Source organism: Pseudomassariella vexata (assembly GCF_002105095.1).
Source record: "Pseudomassariella vexata strain CBS 129021 chromosome Unknown BCR38scaffold_17, whole genome shotgun sequence".
NCBI lineage: Eukaryota > Fungi > Ascomycota > Sordariomycetes > Amphisphaeriales > Pseudomassariaceae > Pseudomassariella > Pseudomassariella vexata.
In genome coordinates, this window is record NW_024467972.1 from 332,668 (window position 1) to 345,775 (window position 13,108).

General features: G+C 49.9%; 5 protein-coding genes across 5 annotated transcripts; 2 read left to right on the forward strand and 3 right to left on the reverse strand.

The window, feature by feature from the left end:
- Window positions 1-488: 488 nt before the first annotated feature.
- Window positions 489-4,696, reverse strand: BCR38DRAFT_76465 (histone deacetylase domain-containing protein). The gene is made up of 2 exons (XM_040865621.1): window positions 1,935-4,696; window positions 489-1,880 (listed from the first exon to the last, which is right to left on the reverse strand). The coding sequence occupies exons 1-2, from the start codon at window positions 4,464-4,466 to the stop codon at window positions 684-686; spliced, it is 3,729 nt and encodes a 1,242-aa protein (XP_040711140.1). The 5' UTR covers window positions 4,467-4,696; the 3' UTR covers window positions 489-683.
- A 570-nt stretch (window positions 4,697-5,266) lies between these two features.
- Window positions 5,267-6,295, forward strand: BCR38DRAFT_353419 (nucleotide-binding protein; the record flags this gene model as incomplete). The annotated part of the gene is made up of 1 exon (XM_040856784.1): window positions 5,267-6,295. The coding sequence occupies one exon, from the start codon at window positions 5,267-5,269 to the stop codon at window positions 6,293-6,295; it is 1,029 nt and encodes a 342-aa protein (XP_040711141.1).
- Window positions 6,296-6,370: 75 nt separating this feature from the next.
- On the reverse strand, window positions 6,371-7,388 carry BCR38DRAFT_76517 (GMF family protein). The gene is made up of 4 exons (XM_040865622.1): window positions 7,185-7,388; window positions 6,985-7,087; window positions 6,720-6,853; window positions 6,371-6,635 (listed from the first exon to the last, which is right to left on the reverse strand). Exons 1-4 carry the CDS (start codon window positions 7,185-7,187, stop codon window positions 6,447-6,449), a joined length of 429 nt encoding a protein of 142 aa, XP_040711142.1. The 5' UTR covers window positions 7,188-7,388; the 3' UTR covers window positions 6,371-6,446.
- Window positions 7,389-7,699: 311 nt separating this feature from the next.
- On the forward strand, window positions 7,700-8,906 carry BCR38DRAFT_353426 (molybdenum cofactor synthesis domain-containing protein; the record flags this gene model as incomplete). Its single annotated transcript, XM_040856785.1, has 7 exons — window positions 7,700-7,783; window positions 7,836-7,844; window positions 7,907-7,951; window positions 8,007-8,101; window positions 8,157-8,174; window positions 8,228-8,520; window positions 8,578-8,906. 7 exons carry the CDS (start codon window positions 7,700-7,702, stop codon window positions 8,904-8,906), a joined length of 873 nt encoding a protein of 290 aa, XP_040711143.1.
- Window positions 8,907-11,985: 3,079 nt separating this feature from the next.
- BCR38DRAFT_448046 (uncharacterized protein) lies at window positions 11,986-12,478 on the reverse strand. The gene is made up of 2 exons (XM_040861195.1): window positions 12,427-12,478; window positions 11,986-12,338 (listed from the first exon to the last, which is right to left on the reverse strand). The coding sequence occupies exon 2, from the start codon at window positions 12,335-12,337 to the stop codon at window positions 12,005-12,007; it is 333 nt and encodes a 110-aa protein (XP_040711144.1). The 5' UTR covers window position 12,338; window positions 12,427-12,478; the 3' UTR covers window positions 11,986-12,004.
- Between the last annotated feature and the right edge of the window lie 630 nt (window positions 12,479-13,108).

Consider the following 13,108-nt stretch of genomic DNA (forward strand, 5'->3'; position numbering starts at 1 on the left):
TCTGTCTGAAAGCATGGTCTCAGCAGTTTCCAACCCGGCTCCACCCATCAGAGATGTATGAAATCAATCACGGTAACGTAGTCTTCCGCCAGCATCACCCCACAAGCGTGTCACATATTTTCAACTACGACGACTTTATATGCATTATCTCTGTATTACTGTCTACAGCTCTCAACCAAATTAATCATCTACCCGCGAAGCAGGCAGGCAGGCAGATGAGCTATCTGCTTGCGGCCACCATCCGCGCAAAAGAGTCGAAAAGGAAAGGAAAGGGTATCATCGGGATTAGTTGAACAGACGCAAAAATACGTATTGCCTCGGACAAATTCTAAAATAGGACGGGGGATTCTGGTTCCCAAGATCCTTACAATATTCCAGACAAGACAGCCAAACAAAAAAATTCCAGAACGCCAAATAGGGATTGATTAGCCGTGTCTCTCTTTTGATGGGTTAGTGTGTCCTACGATAATGCATGGGCTTGCATGATTGATTGGTCGGGTTCCACATTCTCCTTTACCACGCCGTGTGTGTATGTGACACTTATTCCTCTGAGGTTTCGGCTTTACAGAGACGTGCAGACGAGAGAAAAAAAATGGCGGTGTTAAGTGTACGGAGAATGTTAGCAAGGAAAGGCAAGCGCTACAGGCAGATGTGCCAGTAGGTAGGTGGGTGGTTTGCATTTCCTACTGAGGCGTCTCAGGGATCTCCCACATATCCACATCAATCGCCTTTGGCTCCGCAACGGGTTGTAACGGGCCATTCACAGTAGAAGTCTTCTCCTTGGTCATGGAACGAGTCTCTTGAACTGTACCAGGGGCGAAGGGGATGGCCGACTTAGCCGTGAACTGATGCCCTCTCTTAAATTGCTGAGGCGTCTCAGCCACGTTGGCAGGCAGCCACTGAAGAGGTGCGGTCTGACGAACGGGGGAAGCTTGTGGTCCCGCAGGTTGGTAATGCACAAAGAGTTCCGTGTCCATCGGATCAGCGGCTGGAAGAGCTGGAGAGGACGCAGGAGGGGTGGGGTGTTTATTGTCGAAGCTCGGTGTCTCTAGATCAGGAGACTGTCGAGCGGATGACGGAAGTTTGATGTCTGCTGGTGCTAGGTGTTTGGTCAAACCATTGGTGGCCGCAGATGTAGGAGCTTGAAATTGAGGTGCAAGAATAGGTTGTACTTTGGCTACAGGACGCTCGATGGACGGTGCGATGGAGGCAGGGCTCGTAAGATCTGTAGCAGACCCATTAGATGCCGGAGGCACTGGAGCAACAGGCGCCGTAGAAGCGAAAGAGTTGTTCTCCAGTGGCGGTGTTGCAGATTTTTCCAGTTTGGCAGCCAGCTGGCGAGCCTGCTTCATCTCTTTCGTGACTAAATTGATCTTGATCTTCTTTGCACCACTGGGAGCCTTGCTAACATCGCTTTTGGCCTCGGAGAACGGCTCCCTGACAATAGAAGGGACTTCATGGGTAGGTCCAGGGACATGAACAGGACTAGAGGTTTTTTTCGAATGCGCAGGAGACTCTCTGACAGACCTGGCCACCTGCTGCGGTTCCATCTTGGGGACAGGTGGCTGTGTATCGACTATGGCCATAGACTTCGTCGCCTTCTTGGGCTTGGGTGCGGTTTTGGCATTTTCCTTTCGAGCAGGTGCCGGTCTCACCTTCCTCACATTGAGTGCGGTAGATGCCTGAGTACGGACACTCATAGAAGACTCAGGTCGTATAGACTGTGAAGTTTCAGGCCGAGCAATGGCGTTTGCAAATGCGTAGGGAGCTTCATTGTGGCCATTAGTTATAGTCGACATGTTTGAAGAAGTGCTCAAGCGCCGGCTGTGCGGTCGTGCTTGTTTTGGCCCAGCCTGGGACGGAATGCCACGAGCGGAAGCCTGTTGGATCCAATTAGAGACCTCGCGTGTAGCTATGGAGGTGGTTTGTCCTACCTTATCTACTGCCAGCATTGATGAGCCCCCCACTGTCTTCCTACGGCCTGGGGCATCGTCAACCTCAACTGAGCTAGGGGCCTTGACAGGCTTTCGCTCCCGAAGGCTCTTTCGAATAGGCGCCGTGCTGGTCTCCGTCGTTTCCGCAGCATCGGGCAGAGCAAGGGACTGGCGGGAAAGTCTGTTCTTGGCAACATCCGCCTTCAACTCGTCCCAAGTGCAACTGCTTACAGGACGTTCGGTCGGAATCAACAACTTGCTCAACTCACGAACAGCTGTAGGCCAATTGACCTCAGGAGGAGGTGGAGTAGGCACTCTAGATTGGATGGGCCGAGGACCCAAGTTCAGGGCAGAGTTGCTCCGTCTGGCCTTAGCAGACTCAACCATCTTGGCCGTGAACGATTGGGTAGGCGTTGAGTACGTAGGAGGAGGCACATACTTCAGTGGCTTATGTTCGGAAGCTGGTTGATCTACTGTGGCGTCGAGTTTGTCCAGCTCCTGGCCGGACCACCAGGTAGGATCGTACGGGAATCCGGGGACTCTCATCTTATCACCATCAGATGACGAAATAGTATTTCGTCTGCTGCCGCTGACAGAGCTGATCCTACGGGCGATCTCGCGCCCTAGTGCACTTGGAACAGGACTTTCCTCTCTGGACAAGACAGGCTCGTTCCCGGCGAGGCCACTGAGGTGACTAAATACTCCGGAACATAGAGCTCGGTCGCTGTAACCACCTTCGAGTGCGCTGATGACACGACCTTCGACTCCGAGTCCTTCTTCAGAGGCGAGTTTGACCACGTCTCGTGTCAATCGAGCATAGAATTCGGTGGGAACATTGACTACATGACGCTGCATACCCACACCCTCCCATTCACTGGCATCAAAGCCGGCAGATAAGAAAATAGCGGCCTTGGGCACTTGACCGGAGGCGCGCAACTTCTCACTCTGACGTCGCAGGTAGGTGCGAGTCTTGTCAAGAAGGACAGAGTACTTAGACTGGTACAGAGTCCAGAACTCCACTTCGGAACTCCATTCTTGCAGGTGGACATTCCAGATGTTTTGTCCATGCGCGTTCTCGATGCACAGACTGGCGTTCTTGACGTTCTGTTCATCACCGTATTCGCAAGGATACGAGTTGATATCGTGTAAGCTGAAGTATCCAATCGAGGTCTTCTTCCATGCCGCTGCATTCTTTGGTTGGCGATTGCTGCGTAGATTGTGTGCCCAGGCGATGGCTTGAGATCCGTCGCCGTGATGCAGATCGAAATCAATGATGGCGGCATGGGTCACCCCGTGGTTCAACATGCCGTGCATGATGCCAACTTGGACGTTGTTGATCCAGCAAAATCCCTGAGGATGAGAAGCGCTGCAATGATGTCCAGGCGGACGGACTGCGGCAAAGGCCCGCTTGATGGGAGATGCCGGAGAGAAGACAGCATCAACAGCTTCGCATAGTGCGCCCAAAGAACCTTCGAAAGCAGCTAAGGACTGTGCGCAGAGATACAGATCTCCTTGGTGCAGTTCTTGCGCTGTTTCTGCGCCGCCGCTGCGTTCGATTTCAGGCCGTTTGAGCTCATTCTCTCCTTTAGCAATCCTGTGCTCGGCTGACTCGCACATCAACGTGAGCTCGTCCATCCATTCCTTTCCGTGAACATTGATGACAGCGGAAGAGTTGAGGGAAAGCTTTCGGTCTGTCTTATGAATTCGAAAAGGTATCGAAGAAAGCGAGCTAGGGTCGAGGTCGGGATGAATTGGGATTTTTCCATCACAATGCCGGTCGCCAAGACGCACGTAGGCCAGAGCTACGCCAAGAGCACTTGCTTGGATGCGTTCAGGCCGCTCGACGATGGTGGCAAGATTTCCCTTCGTAGTCTTCCTGCGAGAGAAGCGATGACCATAGCAGGAGTCGTGCAGGATGACGATGGTGTCGGCAGTCTTGGTGGACTCGGGACTATGCAGTATCTGCAGCTCTGACTTGAAGTAAGTGTTTGCGACAGACGCTTCGGTCAGCCTCGGTCGGTGTTCTTCCTCCATTTCGAGTAGTGGCGACTTCGAAGCAGGTGAACCCAGATTGCTTCCTCTCCTAGAGGGCGCGCGGCTCGGGGTGACACCGCTATTGGAGTGCAAGGAATTCATAGAGGCTTTGCGAAGCAGGGTAGGCGTCCCCGATCTGGACTGCGGTGTCATTCCATTAGAAGACAGGCGACCGGCAGGACTGCGAGGTCCAGATCTGGGACTGGGCGACGCAATGGTCAGTCGATCGAGTGAGGGCAGCGAATTCGTAGGCGGTCTTGATGAGAACGACGAAGCTCGCGACAGCGCCCGAGACGGCGGACGGGAGGCGGCTCTGGAAGCCGCTCGGGACGGTGTGCGAGACGGCGAGTTGGAAATCGACAGCTGATTCAGCGATCGCAGGAGGGCATCGTCATCGTTGCCATTGCCGTTGCCGCTGCTGTTGCGCTGGCCTTTGGCATTGTTTGTTGACGATGCATGCGCCGGCCTAGCAGCCGCGGCACCTCCTGGAGACACCATGACTTTGTCCGCTATCGAGATCGACCTTTGATGTTGGTGGTTGTTCTGGAAATACTTCGGCCTTGTTATACGACAGTTCGAGACATGAGGTAGTGATGTTCTCGCGGAGCCGCAGTCAGGTTGTTTCGAGATCTAGATTGGGTGGAATGGGTGGAATGGGTGGAATATTTACAATGGGGAGCCACGTCCAAGTTGCAGGGGTTTGGGTCCAAGCTTCGCGTCGCGTCGAGGTCTTCGTAGCCATACAATCACTTCAAAGTCACATATCGGTTACATCAGGGGAGATACAACGCAGATTTGTGCCCCTCACTGACGTCGTACCCCTCTGCTTAAGCTCTCAACTGCATACCTTGAACTTCGAATTGGATTTCTCTACCTAGGATCTTTGCCTACTATACTCAAGAAGCAGATGATCAGCAGTGGCCTTGTTGATTCAAGCGTCGAATATTGGGCCTGAGGTAAAATGATGATAATGTGCTGGTTCAAATTGGGTGGACATTATCCACTAAATTTTCCCCGTGGCAAGGTCCTGGCCATCCGCCGCTGGCTTCTGCCCCGCCTTCCGTAGCCGGAGATACGAAAACCAATCCTGCAGGGTCCATTTCGGATTGTTAAGCATCACGAGCATCTTTGGTCACCAATCCCCATCCAAAGAATCACTACGTTCCGTTTTCCTCTGCCTCCTGCCTCGATAACCCATTATGACAACCTGTCGCTGAACAACTCATCGTTTATCTTGACCTGACGTGTTTCCCCACCGCGCACCTTGCGAAGCGCACAACTCCATCCCACTGCCCACCATGGCGCCCTCCCTCGAAGAGCCGGAGCCCGTCGGCGACGTCCTCTCCAACCCCCTCAAATCCAAGCCGCAACTCGTAGCCCCTGAACCGGAACACTGTCCCGGCCCCGAATCCCAGCAAGCAGGCACTGCAGACTCCTGCGCCGGCTGTCCAAACAAAGCGATATGCGCCTCCGCACCGAAGGGTCCTGACCCTGACATACCATTAATATCCGCGCGTCTGTCGGGAATCAAACACAAAATCTTAGTCCTATCAGGCAAGGGTGGCGTGGGTAAAAGCACATTCACATCTCTCATGGGTTACGCCTTCGCGATGCGCGAAGAGATCAATGTTGGCATCATGGATACTGATCTCTGCGGACCTTCAATACCGAAAATGATGGGCGTCGAGGCAGAAACGATACATGTGTCTGGCACGGGGTGGTCGCCCGTCTACATGTCCGACAATCTTTCTGTGATGTCGATACAGTTCATGCTGCCAAACCGCGACGATGCCATCATCTGGCGGGGACCCAAAAAGAACGGCCTGATTAAAAAGTTTCTGAAGGATGTGGACTGGGGTGACCTCGATTTCCTGCTCGTTGACACGCCACCGGGAACGAGCGATGAACATTTAAGCGTGAACAGTTTCTTGAAAGAGAGCGGGATCGATGGTGCCATTATGGTCACCACACCACAAGAGGTTGCGCTGCTGGATGTGCGGAGAGAGATCGACTTCTGCCGGAAAGCTGGGATCAGGGTATTAGGATTAGTTGAGAATATGAGCGGGTTTGTGTGCCCAAATTGCACGCATGAAAGTCAGATATTCAGAGCTACAACGGGCGGAGGCAGGGCACTCGCGAAAGAGATGGGATTGCCGTTTTTAGGCGAGGTGCCACTGGACCCGAGAATTGGCATGGCGTGTGATTATGGCGAGAGCTTCTTCGACGAATATCCTGATAGTCCGGCATGCAAAGCATTGAAAGGGGTGGTCAGGAGGTTAGCGGAGGAGATGGGGGTTGATCCCCAGTTGGTGTCGCCTGACGACTAAACAACACTTGTGAATCAAAACTGCGAAATATCTGTTGAAACACGCTCATGCTGCTTTCCCTCCTTTATTGGTAATCAACACCTGGAGGTCGCTCTACATGGTCATCCTCTGCACATACCCGGCACACCCGGCACGTATAAGCATAAGCCCCCTATTCGCTAGCGAGCTTCTTGGGGATATCCTCGAGTTCTTCCGCGCTCTCAATGTCAATCACTCGTCCAACTTCACTCGTATTCCGCATCAGCTCCTTTGCGCCGGCATATAGCATCCGCATAGCGGCGTTCGTCGTGATAGGCAAGTAATAAAGACAAACGTACGGGACCGAGAGGCGGCCATCCGGCTTTGCGCGACCGTCATAATCAGCACAAACCATAAATATTGGGACATAGCAGCGAGCGTATAAAATGGATGGATGGAGACATACAAGAGTCAGGGGGTAGCTCAATAGCACGAATCGAGGGGAGTGGTCTGGCAAGTCGTCGCTGATCTCGTCGAGTGATTTGTAGACAGTCTTGTCATCATCCTGCTTGATCTCCTTTGTATTCTTGTCGATTAGGTCTGTCCACCATGAGAGCCACCAGTCAGCTTCTCTTCTATTCTGCTGGATGACTTCCTCGCTTGTGCACTTCGGAGCATTCGTGGTTGGTTGGGCAGTACTGCGACTAGCGAGTAGGCAGAGACATACATACAAATCACGGCTTGCGGACCACTGGCTCTCGACGTGCCCAGGCGGAATTTGCGCAGATGATCCTTGGTCTCTTGCGAGAATGTGTACAATCTTGCTTCAGAGCTCTGTATTTCCCTTCGTTAACGACTGCTCCTGAAGTCACGCGATCGACGCGACCGAGTAAAGAAGCTGGATGCGGGGTATTATTCGGTTTCGACTTGCCATCGTGAGGACTCGGAGTGGGCTTGGACGATCGCGAAATTGTATATATCGCAGGTAAACAATAGCCTGTTCCAAGTGAGTCTTTGGGGGCTGCTCGTCTGCTTATGTTGCCTAAGACATTCTCTTGGGTCCTGTATGGGCCAAAATCCAGCTCAAGACAGATTGTTGTCCGAATTTGGACCCCGCCAAAATGACGAAAGCTCCATAGAGCTTGTAGCGCGGAGCGCATCGGAGATCGACCCACTGCCAGGATTATCGTCTGAGCTTGGAAAGTATCATCACTCCCTGAATACTAGAGCCTCATGTGTTGCAACTGCGACTTGTGGAAATCTTGAAGTTGTGTTGCTTCCTTTCTAGCCGCACTTGCCGCCCTTGAAGATACTCCGGTAAAGTATCAAATCCACATGCTCTCAAGACTCTCCAAGCTCAGCCACCATCTCTCCTGTCCTGGACCTATCTTCGGACATAACTCCACAGCATCATATTCGAGAGCAAGCGGTCTACTGTCGAGAATCATGGCGTCTGCAGACGAACGTAACACAAGGACCATTCACACGGCAGCTTGTTTGATTATTGGTGATGAAGTTCTTGGCGGAAAGGTAATTGAACATGATTTAAGGGAAATTGTCTCCATGTACTAACACTGTCCAGACCGTCGATGTATGATTTCCCAGCGGTTGACTTCTAAACTTTGAAGTACTGTCTTCTGACTCGGGAGATAGACGAACTCAGCATATATGGCAAAGTGGTGTTTCTCCTTGGGCATGGTAGGCGGTCGTCTGGGCCAAAGTCCTTGGTCAGCATTGCTCACAAGCATCTTAGAATCTCAAAAGAGTAGAGGTTATCGAAGATGACGAGTCGGAGATCGTAGAGGCAGTACAGATAATGACTGATCGCTATGATTTCGTGGTAACAAGGTAGATCTCTATAGACACTATACAATCTTGAGGACACTGGCTAACATTACGACAGTGGCGGCATAGGACCAACGTCAGCTAAGTCACTACATTCATTTTGACGAGTATCAAACTGACCCAAATCAGACATGACGATATCACCTACCAGTCCATCGCCAAAGCATTCGGCCTCCAGCTTAAACTTCACGAGGAATCATTCGAGCGTATGAAGAAATTGAGCAAGCCCCATAAGTCGGAGCCCAACTTCAGCTGGGATGTCGAATCTCCTACTAAGACTGCCCGGTTGAGAATGGTCGAGCTTCCCATTGACGAATCTCGAGACTTGAAGAAGCAGGTTTTTTTCACGCGCGATGACTTATGGGTACCCGTCTCCGTCGTTAACGGGAACATCCATATTCTTCCAGGTGTGCCAAGACTCTGTAAGTTACCCCCGCGACAACTCACACCTCCAATATGTGCTGAATGAGATGGGACAGTCGAGGAATTACTGGAAGGCATCAAGCCCTTCATCATCAACCGACTTGTAGACCCGGAGGGCAAGGGCATCGTACGCATCATTATCTCAACGCCACTAGCGGAAAGTGCGGTCGCGCCTTATCTCACGGAGCTGGCGACAAAAGTCGAGCCCAGAGGGGTCAAGGTTGGAAGTTACCCGCGCTGGGGCAAGACGCATAATTCGGTCACGCTCGTGGGACGTGACAAGGACTACCTCGAGAGCCTGGTGTCGGAGGTTGAGACCAATGTTCAAGGAAAGCGCGTGTCCGTCGAGGGGGAGGACGATGAGCCGGAAGTGCCAACATCGTAGCTTGAGGTTGCTCCGTGATTAGATGCTTGCCTTGCCGAATGGAATGCCGACACTTGACTACAAATGTTTTCGAACTATATGGACGCCCAATTATGACCAGTTTTGAGTTAGTTGACGTTGAACATTTGGAGTTGGCCGAGATTAAAGTCGACGCTAATACCTCCCAGTGCCCCCTTCTTCTGGAGCAACACAGTACGATGCGCCGTTAAAATTACCGCGCCCCATGCCGAACCACCAGTGAACCTTGCCCGTGGACTGTTGTCATCTGCGCAAATACAACGTCATTTTTACCAAAGGAGCCCATCTTAATCAAACTGCAAGAGGATTAAAATGTCATCAAATCAAGTCAGTTAGACGCACAAATCATCCTGTCCAAGATCTCCTTACTGATGAGACAACTTAGTTATACGTATACGGAGTTGCACCCCCACCCTGTGGCCGCCGTGGGGTAAAGCATCGAAACGGACCCATTAACTATCCACAGCACTGGAAACAAAATTGATCTTCGATGGCCCGTGTCACACGGGAAATTTTGTCGATAGAACACCCCAGTAACCCGGAGATCAGTGACGCTTCAAGGGAACCATGCGGGGTTCTGTGACGCCTGCCACATGGACATGACCGAGAGGCAGGGACGATAGCCAGGGACACCCTGGGATAGGATGTCCTAGACCGAGACTCTTACTTCATACTTTAGGGATCTCGCTGCTAGGAAACTTATGTACTAAGAATAGGTCAGATTGCTACGAAGCCTATTAAACGAACTTCATAAGAACTAGAGCTTATATACTCGGTTCGAGAGAGGAGAATTAGCCTAGTACGCGTCATTAGAATATGAGGCCCGACAAGCATCTTAGAAGAAGGACTAACTAAATAAAATTATTGTTAATCAAACCGGAGAGTTGTTTCTTAGTAAATAAACTAGACTATCTAAAGTAGCAGAATGATACATATATCTAACACTACTGAGTTTACTAACGATAATAGCGGTAAAATTAAGCATAATTTTAACTCTTGACTCTTAACTCTATAACCTAACTAGGTTAATACAATAATAATTAATAAGATAGCTTACTAATCAGAATAATATAATAAGTATGGTTAGTAGCTATCGATTTTAGGAATGCCGAGTTTTTGTAACACTCTTAGTAGAATAGTAACAGAGTTAGTTACATACTCTAGTAGGGTATACTTAACCCGGATCTAAATGTATTAGACGTCAGCCGTGCGGGATTTGATACCCACCGTTCAAGGTCTCTGATAATATTCGTTCTCTTCGGATTGATGGATTGGTGAATGGTTCGGACCATTTTCAAGTTCTTCTTTTCATGATTGCCAAGATGCGGGGATGTTGTTGCGATTCGTAGCATGGGGATCTACCGGGATCGAATGAAGTAGGAACAACAAAGTGAAAGCTGGGTGATACGTGACCCCATGGGGGTTGCCCTATAGCTAGAGATAAGATAGATAAGAGCTATAAAAGAGCTCTGCCAGGCCAGAATAGCTGACCTGGCCATCCTTTCCCAATACAACAATTCACACCCCCTATGCACTCGCATCACTGGGGCCATGTAATCGTGTTTCTCCAATATACATAGTCAGACTTCCGACGGCAACACCCGCAGAAGCTTTCATCAAGGTATTCGATGCCTACACAGGTCGATGGCGTTGGTGCTATCGATATTTGACTGCCTTACGCCCTGTTAGTTGGCTTAGTCTAGACGTTACCTGATGATAGCTGGTAGATTCTTGGGATAATCCCAGTAGAGTGGCCTATCTAGCTTTATCAAGTCAAGTAGGGTTGTGAGCATGTTTGACGAGATCAGATGTCGAGATGCATAATCGATATATACTTTCCTTAGCTCGGCAGCTGGCATATCCGATCTCAAGGGATTGCCCATTACAAGTTTTCGACTTCGCAGCTGCAGGATGGCATCTGGCACGGCCTCGTGTGGTCTAGACTTTCTGGACGACCTGGATCAGCGATCTGCCAACTCTAAATATCCGAACCATGGAAACCCCGAAAACATGCTGATATCCGTTTTGTCAAGGCGATACTGCAGTTCTGCCGCTATAATACGAGGTAGGCGACGAACCAATGTCTGCGCGGTGAATACGCAAGGATGAAGCAGGTCTGTGACAATAAGGTTGAGAAGTATAAACCAAATAAGGGAGGTGATGTGGATGTGGAACCCCAGCGAGAGCAGATATCGGCTAACGATCTAATACAAGGAACCGTGGGCTTGGACATCCTTGGTGTCCTGATCTCGTGTCGGAAATAGTCGAGGCTATAGTATTATTACCTGTGCGTTTCTGGGTGAGAAAATGGCGTTGGAAGAGAGCAGGACGTTGTAAATTTATCTTCTTGAACCGACCAACACCGAGTAGGTGGTTCGGACTGCGACCCTTGTTAACACTAAAAATTCTACTGTGGTTCGAGTCTCACTATATTCAAGTTCAAAACAAGTCTACGATGTAAGATCTGGATCCCATTGATACTGGTTAATCAAGTTGATCTTCTCTTTTAGACTATGAATTTCACTAGACCATCTAGCCGCTAGACTCGGGGAGCTTCGTGAACTATTCAGATATAGTAGAGCAATTATTCCATGTATCGGGCTAGATTTTCTTTCTTCAATTTTAGATTGGATTCTTCAATGTATCTGGAATCGATGGGTAAAGAGAAGGACAATCAAAGTCAAGGCTGTTATCTTGCCAATAATTATCAATGGTATACATACTACCCACACTATCGTGCGTATGTACTTGAACTTGGGAGCATGTAAGTTACGACTATAGTACGGGAAGCATTGCATTGCCCATAGCCTTTGCAGTCTCGTTTGCAAATTATGTTGATATATATACAGGGACTGTAAATAGCCAATCAGCTGCTAAACATAATAGCTAGGATGGGTGACGTGAACGGAATAACATATATGAGCAAGTACTTGCGTTAGACTCGATCTATCACTTATCGAATCAGGGCCAGGAAACAGAAGCGTGCCGCAGATGCCTTCTTCCCACTAGACCTATACATTTCTCGGAATATTTCAGTCTCGAAGTGTTACTTCTCGATGAGGCCAAAGTTTAGGTTCATATCAGCAGAAAGGAAAGATGACATGTGACTTAACAAGGAACTGGTCCATGAGTTGTACGTCAAAACCATTATCCTGAAGCCTAACCCTTTTTTTGACATATTGAAAGATTGCCGGCGAAGTCGTCGCCGTTGTAACGACTCTAGCAAAGCTTTTGATCAATAACAAGGAGCCCTGCGAGTCCAATGCCACGAATGTTACACTTGGCGTATGCATATCTGATAGGTAATGTATGTTGGGACTATCGTGGCCCATCAGCTCGGGTACGGATATATCAAACATGGTCTTAAGATCCGGGATGTGGATGATGTTGTTCAGACGTATGGATATTCTCATCCTGGAGGACGTACGTGCACGATTAGCCTATACCTCTCTATCACATATGCAACAAGAAGTTATATCATTGGGATGCAACAGAGACGTACCGCCTTTTTCTTGGACGGGCCAGGCGCAGAGCCAACACGCATTAATCGCCTGTATAAAACCGAGCCATGGATCGTTTGGGATGCAACGGAGCTGTATTGCCTGAGTGTTTTGGCAACATACGAGGAGCGCAACATGAGACTAATTTCATGATGAACTGCGGTGAGGCTTCAGGCTAGCAAGTGCAATATACAAGGGTTGGGTTCATCTGATATCAGATTGTGCACCTTGACATGTCTACAGCTAGATGCGATATGATATGCGCCGTATTCGATAATAACCTCAGGGCCAGGAACGCTGTCCATCGGGCGACCCACAGATCGCCGCGCATGTGGATAACTGTCTCTGGGCTGCCCATCTTGGCTGCCCATCTTGGCTACAAGTCGTCCGTCTCGACTGTCATTATCCCACTTGCCCTCCCAAAACAGCAGGTTAACTCGGCCATATCTTTGAAACAGAAGTAGTATTAACCGTGAAAAGGAAGTTTCCGCAGCAGATAAGATCGAGCTATGGACTTGCTAGTTGAGGCCGCCATCTCTTCTGTATGTAGTTGAAATCGCATCTGAAAGCGATGAGAGGTGGAGGGAGGATCTCGATATTGTTCACATGGGTCGACGGCATTGACAAGCGTCACCCCTGCTTTGCGAAGCGATGTAGCCGTCGGTCAAATCAGATGCGAGAACT

What these genes read in the sequence shown, in the direction of transcription:
- BCR38DRAFT_76465 (XM_040865621.1), bottom strand. Translation starts at nt 4,466, where the DNA reads ATGGTGTCTCCAGGAGGTGCCGCGGCTGCTAGGCCGGCGCATGCATCG. An exon ending in CAATGCTGGCAGTAGATAAG is followed by an intron (nt 1,881 to 1,934) that starts GTAGGACAAACC and finishes TGGATCCAACAG; the next exon opens with GCTTCCGCTCGTGGCATTCC.
- BCR38DRAFT_76517 (XM_040865622.1), bottom strand. An exon ending in TGGTCCGCAAGCCGTGATTT is followed by an intron (nt 6,854 to 6,984) that starts GTATGTATGTCT and finishes CATGGTGGACAG; the next exon opens with ACCTAATCGACAAGAATACA. An exon ending in TGAGCTACCCCCTGACTCTT is followed by an intron (nt 6,636 to 6,719) that starts GTATGTCTCCAT and finishes GGTCGCGCAAAG; the next exon opens with CCGGATGGCCGCCTCTCGGT.
- BCR38DRAFT_448046 (XM_040861195.1), bottom strand. Translation starts at nt 12,337, where the DNA reads ATGAGAATATCCATACGTCTGAACAACATCATCCACATCCCGGATCTT.